Raw genomic sequence first — 12,785 nt, 5'->3', positions numbered from 1 at the left:
GTCTTGCTTTTGTAAAACATTACATTTTCAATATTATATGTTAAGGCACAAGAAGAACATATTGTACTGTGAGACAAGATTTAAGAAATATATAAGCAAACCCTAATTTAACTTCCCTCCTGCTTCTCATAATTTACAAACCTGCTGATGGTTTAATGCTTATTATCTCTACTCCTTCTGGTAAATTCAGTTCTTGACTATAGACAATTTCCGAAGAAAGACTAAGTTGACTTGTACTTTGAAGGTTTTCTTTGCAGGCTTGGTATTTCTGTGCAAAGGAACACTGGAGTTTCTCGTGGTCTGGAGAAGAATAGGGCTCTTCCTGTGATGCTGTTTCAGATGTCTTCAAGTTTATTTTTTCATCTATAAAGTAGATATTTTATTTAGAAATATTTTATTTAGAACAAAATACTTGTTAAAACTTTGTCATAAATAGTCATTTCTAGTATAGTCAAGTGAAGGATGTAAGTGTGCTGCTTTTAGATAGAAAAGATTTGGAAGTAACCACAATAAAAACTGAATCTCACACACTGCCCATTTGACAAATAATGCACAATAGAAATAGCTCATTGAGTTACATCATTGCAATATTACTTAAAAATATGTACAGGAGAACCTCAGTATTTGCAGGGGTTCCATTCTCCACAATTACCACAGATACGGAAACTGCAAATACTGAAATATTGAGGCAAAGGGATCTAGGGGCTTAGGTTCCTGAAGGCCCAGAAATTGCTCCAAAAATGCAGAGAGGTTAAAAGGGGCAAAATGAAATGCCCTACCATGCTCTGCAGCCCTCCAGCAATTCCCCCCAGAAGTTAGTTATTTGGCATTTTTGCAGCGTTTTATAAGTAAAGAAGCCACAAAATAGTTCCATTTCACAAAATGGGTGGCCGGAAATTACCACCGTGGTCATTTCCATTTCCAGCTGTCTCGGCTCGTGGATATGCAAAATTAATCCCTTGCAGGCCAGCTTCCCCCCACATATACCAAAGTCAGGTGTCAGTTACCAAACTGTGGATAAGCGAAACTGCGGATGGCGAGTCTGCAAATATGGAGGTTCTCCTGTATGGAGGTTCTTGCCAAATGAGTAACTGAAGTATAATAAACAAATGTGCTTTATGCTGAGCAAGTTTACAGTACACATAACAAGAACTTACCCACTGAGACTGGTATGGACATCAAGTGTAATTTCCACATGTGCAATAATGAGCAGTTTTTCGTATTTTCAATTACAATTAAATAGAATTTTTCAGAAAACCCATTTTTATGATAACCTGTAAAAAAATAAACATATTTTGTTTTCAGTACAACTAATTACTGACTATGTTTTATTATACACGTTAGCCGAGCTTATACGTTTTGGTTACAACTTGGTGTGAATTTCTTTGGAAGTAAACTTAACTGGAATCATACAATCCCTTGATGCATATCCAGGAACTTGCATGTAATAGCGTTTCACAGCACTGTTTAATAGTATTTTCTTGACACAATTTCAGCATTTTCACAAATTCAGAAAAACTTAAATAGCAGTCTAAAATGTTGACAGAGGGCAGCAATTTGGTCATCTGTGTGTTTGTACACTCATATTTTTTGTTTTAAGGAAGGCCTACCACAAATTTTGATTTTCCACTTATGCTTTTTGGAATTGAAGTCTATACTACACTGTTTATCTTCTCCATTATTTATAATGTTAGTTATTTGCAACTGCACAGGGGACATGACTAGAGATGTGCAGAAACCAGTCTGGAGGGCATTATAGAGACTTCCAAACCGGTTTGAACGTGGCCCGGTCCGGCGCCGGGGGTCTCCTTTTAAGGGCAGGGGAGTTGCACTTACCCTCCCACCACTTCCCCCCTGCCGGCGCTCCGTTTTATTGAAATGTTTGTTTGACTGCAGCATTCCTCCCTGCTGCCCCTACCCCTGTTGTTGGCCGGAAATACAGGAAGTAGCTATCGCACATGCGCCTGCCGCCACACATTTCAATAAAACGGAGTGCCGGCAGGGGAAAAGTGGCGGAAGGGGTAAATGCAAACCCCCCCACCCTTAAAAGGGATACCCCCGCTGGCACCGGACCACACCTCCATGGTTTTGTTTTGTTTGTTTTATTTTAAATGTCACCTAAGAATTTCTCAACCACATATTTAGTTTGAATAAACGTGGAATTTAGGAAATAAAATACTAGTTTTTAGACAGCTTCCACTACTCTCATTCCATTTGACAAATGCATACTTATCAAAAAACAATCAACACAGAAGGAATTCATTTGCTTCTTTAAACATTATGATCTACACTCTATTGCACGGGGAGAGGAGAGCTGGTCTTGTGGTAGCAAGCATGACTTGTCCCCTTAACTAAGCAAGGTTCACCCTGGTTGCATATGAATGGGAGACTAGAAGTATGAGCACTGTAAGGGATTCCCCTCAGGGAATGGAGTCACTCTGGGAAGAGCAGAAGGTTCCAAGTTCCCTCCCTGGCTTCTGCAAGATAGGTCTGAGAGAGATTCCTGCCTGCAACCTTGGAGAAGCCACTGCCAGTCTGTGAAGACAATACTGAGCTTGATAGACCAATGGTCTCACTCAGTATATGGCAGCTTCCTATGAGAATGGTTGCACACAGGGAATGCTTCTACTTGTGCATGGAAGAGAGGAATTATTTTCTAGGCAATCTCCCCTTACTTCTGCAGTCTCAGCACCTTCTGAAAACTATGTCCCTGAAGGTCTTGCAACCCTCAGGGACATATTTTGGGGAGACAAATGGCCACAGGGGAACAGAGTGGTAACTGGAAACTGCCCTTTCAAGCAAGCATCCCCTGCATGCAATTTTTAGTTTGGATGTAGGCCACTGTGTTGGGTATCCCTATGAGCAACAGCAGAAGCAACTACAGTAATTGTAAGAAAATTATGCTGTGCCCCCAACATACTTTGTGGTTTATTGGACAGGATGCATCAATTTCTATATAGTTCTGGAAATTTTAGTAAATTCAGGCTACTCAAATTCAATGCTACAAAGCCAATAAGCCACATACAGGTGTTTGTTACACAATCATTAATGCTTCACAGTTTTAATAATTTACTCGACATGAAATGCTTTACCAGGTAACATGGTATTTTTTCCAGACAGTTTATTCTCATGATTATTCAAAATGAAATCTTCTTGAAATACATGAAGTAATTGCATTCTTCCACCATGCTAAATTAAAGAAAACAAAATAGATGTCAAGATAGCAAAGATTGGATACAATACAATGTATAGACAGATACACAACATTTTGGCAGGATGGTATCTGCCTACATTCTTTTAATACAATATTGTGCCTGGATTCAAGCAAAATTGTTTTAAATAAGAAATACTGAAAATATTTAATGCTTTGGTAGCAGTGCCAATGGACCTTCTAGAACTACATATATGGTAAAACATTTTTCATTCAAAAAGAGTACAAAAGTCTTACCAGCTCTGTAATGGAATCCAGCTCTACAATGCATCCTGGTCTAGCTGTGGACTGCTGGCTTATGATATTAAAAACTTCACCAACATATTTCTATAGAAATAAAGGGCTGTTAGTATTTTTTTCTTCGTAAAATACAATTCTGTAATAAAACTGAAGGTTTATTTCACCCATCTTTCACAAACCACTATCTGAATCTCTAATGTAATGTAACCAACTGAGATATATGAGATGGTATTAATGCTTCATCCTAACAAACACACACCAACAACTTAGGGAGCAGGAGTTATTGAATTCCTTATGTCCAAAAAAACCCAACCCACTCTTCCCAAGTCCAGTACCTGACAATCCACCTTTGAAACTTCACACAGGGCCAAGCCTAATAAAAGGCTTGACTCCAGAATTTCAGTGATTAACAGGAACAAAAGAAGCTGCCTTATAGAGGTGGACCCAGATATCTGTGGGGGTTCCATTCCCTCCTATTTCCATGGCTAACGAAACCACAGATTAACAGGGCATTAAGTCTATGGAGATCGGGGGGTTAGATTCCTGCAGGGGCAAAAAAAAAGACTTTAAACGGCTAAAATAATTGCAATAAAGTGCCATGCGCTACTCCACAGGTCTTCTGCTGTCCAGCAGTGCCCCCAAGATGCCTCAATTCTTCCATTTTCCCATTATAAATCACAGCAACCCCCCCCCCCACGAGAGCCACAAAATGGTGGCTGGAAATGACCTCTGAGGTCATTTCTGGCCACCCCAAAAATGCAGATACACAAAAGTTAACCTCTTGCCTACCCTACTCTCCCATTATAATGAGGTTAGGTGTCAACTGTCCGGCCGTGGATACACGTAACCACATGTGTCAGGGCCACCTATGGTAAGTTTTGCCTGTACTGAGTCAGTCCAGTAGTTCATCTAGCTAAGTATGGGCTACACAGATTGGCAGTGGCTTCTCCAAGTTCGCAGGTAGGAGTCTCTTCCAGCAGTGCACAACTCAAATGCCTCATTGGGATGCAACCAATCATGCCTTGGTGTGCAGGGGCCGAGATCAATCTTCAGCACATTAATTATTATGTTAAAATAAATTAAATTAAAATATTAATGAATGTGAGGAGGCAGAGGGTTGAGTCGGGGGCAAAAGGAGGGCAAAGAGGAAAGATGTCCATTGGCTCCAGCCCTGTGGAAGATCTGCTCTTAAGCAGCCAACTTGATTCAGCTGGTGGTGGTGGTCAGCAGAATAGACCAAGGGCTCTTCACAGTTCTTGCAGGTGGTCAGCAGAATATTCCTACCTGTGGGGCAGATCTGGCCCCCAGGCCTTATGTTTTGCAGGCCTAACGCCCTGTCTTGAAGATCCCTAAGGGGACTATTTTACCATGTTCACACATGTAGTCTCCCATTCAAATGCAAATGCAAAGGGTTGCTGCCCGCTTGACGAGGACATCTGAGGGGGCCCTGCTCCGGGTGCCGACAATGAGAGAGGCCCGGCTGTCGTGCACTCGGGACAGGGCCTTCTCTGTTGCTGCCCCCAGACTTTGGAATGCTCTCCCAGTGGCCATTCGCTCCTCGGACTCCATCATGGCTTTTAGAAAGCTTGTTATAACTTGGCTTTTTATCCAGGCTTTTACATAATCATTTTTACTGCTGCTCCTGTGTGTTTTTACCTGTTGTATCGTTTTTATGCTTGTATTTTATAGATTTTAAATTTGGTGTTTTTTTATATTTTTTAGCTTAATACTTTTATTGTATGTTTCAACTTTTGTAAACTGCCTTGGGGTCGTCTTTTAACGAAAGGCGGGGTGTGTGTGTATACACACACACACACACACACACACAAACAGGGCGGACTCTGCTTAGCAAAGAGGCCATGTCATGCTTTCTGCCACAAGACCAGCTCTCTTCCCAAACTACTCTCTGGCTTGAATTCACTGAAGTCTGGTCATTGTGGTAGCAAGCATGACTTGTCCCTAAATAGGGACAAGCTAAATCGGGTCCACTCTGGTTGCATATGAATGGGAGACTACATGTGTGAGCACTGTAAGACATTCTCCTTATGATATGGAGCCACTATGGGAAGAGCATCTTGGTTCCAAGTTCCCTCCCTAGCATTTCCAAGATAGGGCTGAGAGAGATTCCTGCCTGCAACCTTGGAGAAGCCACTGCCAGTCTGTGTAGACGGTACTGAGCTAGATGGACCAACTGTCTGACTCAGTATATGGCAGCTTCCTATGTTCCTTTGGAGCTTGGTGCTGCCTTCTACTGCCCCAGGGTCTGCCTGGTTGTGCACCCACTGTCTGCTCAAGCCCTTTCCTCAAGCTGAATCACTGGACTGTTGAGTCCTAAGTTGAAACACTGGACTGACAAACTGAAATCACTATCCTTGTGTGTTTGTGTGGTTCTGTATTAATTTTGATATTGATGACGTGATATTATTTAACACTTACATTTGATTAAATTGTGGTATCTTATGATCTAAGCTATTTATATATTTGAATTGAGAGTTTTCAGTTGGGGTTCTTTTTTTCATTCTTCTTCTTTGTGAAAGCCACCTAATGGTGCAGCAGGGAACTAACTTGCCTATGGAGCAAGAGGCTGCAAGTTCGAATCCCCACTGGTATGTTTCCTATGGGAAACTATGGGAAACACTTATATAGGGCAGCAGCGATAAAAGGAAGATACTGAAAAGCATAATCCCATACTGCGCAGGAGATGGCAAATGGTAAACCCCTCCTATATTCTACCAAAGAAAACCACATGGCTCTGTGGTCACCAGGAGTCGACACCGACTCAAAGGCACAACTTCTTTGTGAACCTCCCAAAAAGTTTTCATTTCATCGTGGTTTTCCCTGTCTTGCTATAAGACAGTTTCCTATGTACCTATGATTTCCTGTGTACCTTAGACTCCAGAATGGAATTTTTAAGCTTTTGAGCCTGGGCCAATTCCTGTATGGGGGTTGATAGGGCTAATCCCTGTGCTGAGTTTCTGGGAAATCCAGTATTACCTTTTGGTGTCTATGGGCACACCTCTACTTTTACTTGCCCTGTAATTTGGAAAAATCTTTGCAGTGGGACCCTCCAAGTTCTCCCCAGGAGTGAAAGCCCATTAGTATCACTCAGAAAACAGAGGACAAGTAGAAAAGCTACTCTTAATTCTTTATTCCCTTTTCCTTCCCCTGCTTTCCCCGCTTTACATCCCAATGCCTAATTGCTAGGCTACTAGAGTCTCCACTCCATCGTTCTCCTTATCTAGCCTCAGGAGCTGCCTTCATCCCTTCAGATTCTCCCAAGTCCTCAAGAATAGATACATGTGTGTAGTATACACAGTGGAGAGCAAGTGTGCTCACAATGTCACTGAATCTAACTGCACGTTCTTAAGTGACCTAAAAAGCTTTATCTGTAGATCTGTTTTGTAAAAATTACAAAATTAAGTATCTTCCAAGTAGCTGCTTATGTTGAATTTAGCTGGCAACATGATGAAGTTATTAAGCAATGGACAAGCCAAACTCAGCATGTACTTACAGAAATTCCTGGATTTGATAGTTCACACAGAAGCTTTTTGGCATCTATTATAGCTTGATATAGTCTCAAATATTGCCCATCACTTGCAACAAAACAAGCACTTGGTGAATTGCAGTAAGCACCTAGAGATAATTATGAACAGTCCATTTAAGTAATTATGGGGTACTGCAATAAATTCATTGCTTTTAGTTATGTATCATAAAATGATTCTAACTATGCTATAATCATTGGTATTTTAGCCTACAAGGAAAAAAAACTTACCTAGGCAGTAACTAGGTATAAGGGTAGGCAACCATGCCACATTTGAAAAGGCCGATACATGAAGGGAATTGATTCGTGCAAGTTCGGAAACTCCACCAGAAAAAGATAATGGCCCAACTGGATCAACTCTCCAAAGGATAAGTTCACTGTACACAGCATCAATATCCTGTGACGTTCTTACAGTATCCTTATTGTCTAGTCCTGAAGGCAAGATCTCTTGTGCCCCTTTTGTGCTATCCAATGGTGTCCTTACTGCATTATGATGGGAGGTTGTAAGCAGCAGGGGCAGTACTGAATGACAAGCCAAGTCATTAAGATGAAAACGATGGCCACAATAGCGTGATTTGTGGGAAATACTAAGTACAGTTGAAAAGGCAGATTCCTCTGCAAAACTGACTAGCCATTGGTTCAAAGATCCATCTGCATGCTTGGAAATCATCATAACATTGGGGGTGAAAATGCTTAATTTTAAGCTGCTGGATGATTTACTGTGGCCAGAAGAGATTAACATAGAACAGGAACGCCCAAGGCTAGATGGTTTTTGTTTGCCTTGTTGAAGAGCTAGGTCAACATTCTTGGTACAAGCATACATCACTATACTTCTGCAAAGTGAATTTGCATCACCGGTTGGAAAGGCTACAGGGATTCTTGAAACAAACGACACCTACAAATATACAATGGGGAGGGAACAGAGACAGTGAAGCATTAGATTCAAGTTAAATTTCTCAGTGAACTATTTTAATATTTTATTCAGAAAATACATAGTACCTGTACTTGGCGAAACATGCCTGGCTGGTATTCATCTAGCCAACCTACGTGCCATACCAGCAATGACCCATCCATAGGATGAATACTAAACAACATGTCTGCATTTTTATTCCATTCAGACAGCTGTAGTTCAATCTCATGATCAAGTACAGCAGGAGACAAGGGAAGGTAGCTTGCGTTTGGAACTGTTTTTTCTTCAATAGTCTCTTTCTGTTCTTGATTTCCTCTCTGATCTTCTCTAATGTCATCAGTTTCTGACAGAAGAAAAAAAATCGCTGTAAATAAATATGCACATTAAAACAATAATTTTATAAAGATACAAATTTAAGTAAGTTGGCTCTAGGAATATTTGCCAGAATAACAAATTCTAAGGTTAAACAGACAACTGATTTGTCTATACTGCCTATCAGATATCTATGTTCAATATTCTCCATTTAAAAGACAATTCTATGTAAGCTGAGAAGAAGAGATGCATACTCTCAAATATTCAATAAGACTATTTCACATGCCGGAAAGCTGCAACCTCCTTCCTGCCTGAGGTCTCAAATCTTATATCCACGGCTTACATGGAAACTGGTGTCACCAGCATAAACTACAAGGAGACACTTGTTAGGTACGGGTTTGTAAAAACAAAATGTCACTTTGAGATCTTGAGAGGAATTCAAATACAGCAAAGGAACACATTTCTAGTTCAATTTTTTTAAAGCCCACTGAATTACAGAATGAATCACAGTACTGTCAAGTTTACTAAACCCAGCCTTGCTACAGTTCTCAATAATATCACTGATCCAAGAGATCAAGCACTTTAAACAATTAAGTGGTCTAATAATGATCCGTGCATGTGTACACACGAGCACATGTGCGCACGCACACACACACACACACACACACACGTGCACCTCTTAGTGTGTGCACTTTGATTCATAAGTAATTCTTGAAAGGAATTAAAAATGTTCTTGAATAACATGGACTGAAAGGCCCAGAGCTGGTTGTCATATTGGTTGGGATGCTACCCATAAAAAGAGAAGCTGAATTTGGCAAAAAGCTATTTTTCTATTCAATTTGAACCTATTAAAGTCATCTAGTGAACTGTGTTAGCCATGTGTCATGGTATGACATGCAAATATTCCTCTTTTTCAAACTATTATCATGGCTGTTGATAGTTGTCATAGTGGATTTTTGCAGATTCTATCTCTGGTTTTTCTGACGGCGACATAAGAAGAGCCCTACTGGATCAAGCCCAAGGCCTATGTAGTCTGGCATCCTGTTACACACACTGTCCCACCAGATGCCTCTGAGAAGCCCACAGGCAAAAAATGAGGGCATGCCCTCTCTCCTGCTATTGCTCCCCTGCAACTGGTATTGAGAGGCATCGTGCCTCTGAGGCTGGAGGTGGCCCACAGCCACAGACTAGTAGCCATTGATAGACCTGTCCACCATGAATCTAAGCCCTTTTTAAAGCCATCCAAGCTGGTGGCCATCGCCACATCCCATGGAAAAGAATTAAACAGATTATGTGCTGTGTGAAAAAGTACTTCCTCTTTAGTTAGTGTTAGAGAGGCAAGACTTTCCCTTGCAGAAGCCATGCTGGTTCTCCTTCAACAAGGCCTGTTCTTCTATATGCTTAACAATTTTGTCCTTAAGTATGCTTTCCATCAATTTACCTGTCATCAAAGTTAAGCTGACTGGCCTGTAATTTCCTGGATCCCTTCTTGAAAACTGGGGATCCAGGGGGGATCTGGGAAATTGCCATAGGAGGCATATTTTTTTGTTCTGTGTGTAATTTATATCTGATTTTGAAAGGGTAAAGGGGAATTATTAAGAAGCATGCATATTCAATTCCAGTTGAACTAGAAGTGGTTTTTAAGCATATCTTCACTTTCTGCAGAAACATCCTGCTGGCTTAGTCTGATCAATCAAGTCCAAAATTCCATTTCATACAGTGTCCAATCATATCTCTTCAAGAATTTCACAGCCTTCCTCTGTTGTTGCTTCCAGCCTTCTCTAAAATATGGAAGCATATGAAATTTGTCTAATTTCCATTTAAAGTCCCTTAAAAATTCACTAGTGGTGGTCACCACTAGCATTACACCACTAACAGAATTATAGAATCAAAAGTTAACCATTAAGACACACATTTGTTTAATATTTAGTATTCAATACTGGATGTATATGTTTTCTACGAACAACTGAGTCATATAAAGCAACTGCACATAATTTACCTTCATCAGACTTTATATCTGTCTGATTAGATTCTTCAGTGCTGGCCTCAGAAGAAATATGCTCAAAATTCTTTCTAAACTGTTGTAAAAAGACTTCCATTGATAGAGTAAATTGCAACTCTTTATTATTTAGCCAATGCACTACAAAAGGCCCGCTTTTTTCTTCATTTTCACTAAGACTCATGGACGTGATGGAAGGGAGCAAAGGAATGTCTGCAATCAAAGAATGTAAACTTGCATTCAAACCAGAAAGTAATACGCTTTTAAATAATTTCCTCATTTTAGCCAAGATTAATTATATCAATGACACATACTGAGATTACAGACCATAAGCTGTCTAATCCAACTGTCAACAGCACAGAAAGATACTTGTACCCCAACAGTTTAACAGCACCCTCTTAATAGCTTATAGCTAACAGGACAAAGCTGTCCACAGTACTGTCAAATTTGCTCATATAACTACACCAAAGCCACCCTCGATATAAAAGTTTGCTGCTGTAAAGTTTTACTAGCAACAAACTGGCTACTCATAGCTAGGCCTGTGTAGACTCAACACTGTCAGACCTGATCAGATCTGACCACGGAATTGTTGGGAGGAATTTACATGACCTTCACCAAAACTGTCAGGTGTGGCTGGATTGTGTCGGAAATCTGATAATTTCACGACATTCAGTTGGATCCCCTCCCCACCTGCCCCTCTCCTGCCTTTCCCCAGCCCTCTTCCTTACCCGAGACCTTTTAACTTAGAAGATAGAGAAAGGCAAAACGGCAAGTTCGGTGGCTCTAATACTCCCAGAGAGATGGGGGCAGGGAACCAAGAGGGCATGCTATCTTCTACACACGTAGGTCCCGGGTAAGGAAGGAGGAGATTGAGCAGGCAGTGGAGGAAGCAAGGTCCAACAGGCATGTCAGAACTCACAGTTCCACAAGAGGGAATTTTGTCGTTGTTCCGATTGCCAGAGCTCCCTTCTGTCACTGCAAAACCTATTCTGATAATGCCTAATATTGGACATGCCTGTTGGATCCACCCTGATGTACAACTCTACTAAAAGTCCTTTAAACTGAACACAAGAGATCGTAAAAACTATTTCCATGCAGTAGCATAGGATCAAGTTTTACATTTGGGCGACACTCATGAAACAATGTTAAGGCTGATGATGTCAAGTAACATCTTGAACATTTCTAATTCATTGCTGGAAACCAAAGACATACATAAGAAACTGCCTCATGCCCAGTCTGACCACTTGTTCATCTAACTTGTAATATCTACATGAATAGTGACTTCCCAGGATTTCAGACAGGAGTCCTTCCCACCCTTATCTGGACATGCTGGGAATTGAAGTGTGGACTTTCTGCATACAAAATAGGAGTTCTTCCACTGAGCTACAGCCCAACCCCAAGAGCAATTAGATCATATCCACTAGGATTTTTGACATTCTTCTTTCAACAGAACTCTGTGCCATAGAGCAAACTGATTTTGAAAGTCTCATTTTCGAAAGAGGTTTACCATGTAGCATGGAGAAGGACAACAGCTTTTAAAGTTCTCTTTAGCATGTTCAAACAATTTGCTTACCTGTAACTGATGGTCTGGGCATTCTGTTGGCATTCATCAGCCTGGTTTTGTACCTGAACAGAACCTCATGGTGCTGAGTCCCGCCTCATGCACACAGCGCATTCGTTAATGTTGGTGGTTAGGCGCCATCTTATTCAGTTCTTGGATGGCCACCCAGCAGGATGATTGCTACAAGTCTTTTGGATGTAGGCAATACATATGCATATGTATATAAATAGGTTAAATAAAATAAATATGTTAAATAAATAGGAAGTTGCCATATACCAAGTCAGAGCGCTGGTCCATCTAGTTCAGTATTGTCTACACGAACTGGCAGCAGCCTCTCCAAGGTTTCAGGCAGGAGTCTCTTTCAGCCCTATCTTGGAGATGCCAGGGAGGAAACTTGGAACCTTCTGCATGCAAGTATGCAGGTGCTCTTTCCCAAGTGGCCCCATCCCTTAAGGTGAGTATCTTATAGTCTCACATGTAGTCTACCATTCAAATGCAACCAGGGCAGACCCTGCTTAACAAAGGGGTCAATTCATGCTTCCTGCCACAAAACCAGTTCTTCTCCTCCTAAATATGAATATAAGTGGGGGGGGGGTTGTGGTTGTTTGTACACATATTACAGAATCTTCAGCTTGCTGCAGCAGGGAGGATGGAAGCATCTTATGAATGACAACGGATCACTCCCAGATAATCAGTTACAGGTAAGCAACCTGTTTAACCTGGATCATGACCCATTGCCATTCATAAGTCTGAGTGATTAATGAGTTCTCAGGCGATTAATGAGCTCTCCTCAGGAAACTATTGCAAAACCCTCTTCAAAAAACTACTCCCAAAGTTATCAGCTGCTGCAAAGCAAAGATCTAGAGAATAATGCTTAACAAGGTCAACTCTGAAGAGCAAGTAGCAGTTGAACAGGTGCCACTTGTCCATATCCCAAACAAATGTGGCATGGGCACTAGTTAGATGGGCTTTAATATTTCCACATTCTGATACTTGTAGGTTAAGAAGATC

At 41.0% G+C, this 12,785-nt stretch overlaps 1 protein-coding gene across 8 annotated transcripts in view; it reads right to left on the bottom strand.

Moving 5' to 3' along the window:
- DMXL1 (Dmx like 1) overlaps nucleotides 1–12,785 on the bottom strand; it is a 151,963-nt gene that overhangs the window by 83,063 nt on the left and 56,115 nt on the right. For all 8 annotated transcript variants that reach the window (XM_053294358.1, XM_053294360.1, XM_053294359.1 and 5 more), the window contains 8 exons: nucleotides 10,214–10,426; nucleotides 7,992–8,245; nucleotides 7,224–7,887; nucleotides 6,963–7,084; nucleotides 3,449–3,538; nucleotides 3,093–3,189; nucleotides 1,158–1,274; nucleotides 142–363 (listed from right to left, as the gene is read on the bottom strand). In XM_053294358.1, the coding sequence (XP_053150333.1) occupies nucleotides 142–363; nucleotides 1,158–1,274; nucleotides 3,093–3,189; nucleotides 3,449–3,538; nucleotides 6,963–7,084; nucleotides 7,224–7,887; nucleotides 7,992–8,245; nucleotides 10,214–10,426 (1,779 nt within the window). The remainder of the gene's footprint in view (nucleotides 1–141; nucleotides 364–1,157; nucleotides 1,275–3,092; nucleotides 3,190–3,448; nucleotides 3,539–6,962; nucleotides 7,085–7,223; nucleotides 7,888–7,991; nucleotides 8,246–10,213; nucleotides 10,427–12,785) is intronic.

This window comes from Hemicordylus capensis, chromosome 2 (genome assembly GCF_027244095.1).
Source record: "Hemicordylus capensis ecotype Gifberg chromosome 2, rHemCap1.1.pri, whole genome shotgun sequence".
NCBI classification, from domain to species: Eukaryota; Metazoa; Chordata; class Lepidosauria; order Squamata; family Cordylidae; genus Hemicordylus; species Hemicordylus capensis.
Note: the sequence above shows the minus strand (reverse complement) of the source record. Positions and strands in the feature narration are given on the sequence as shown.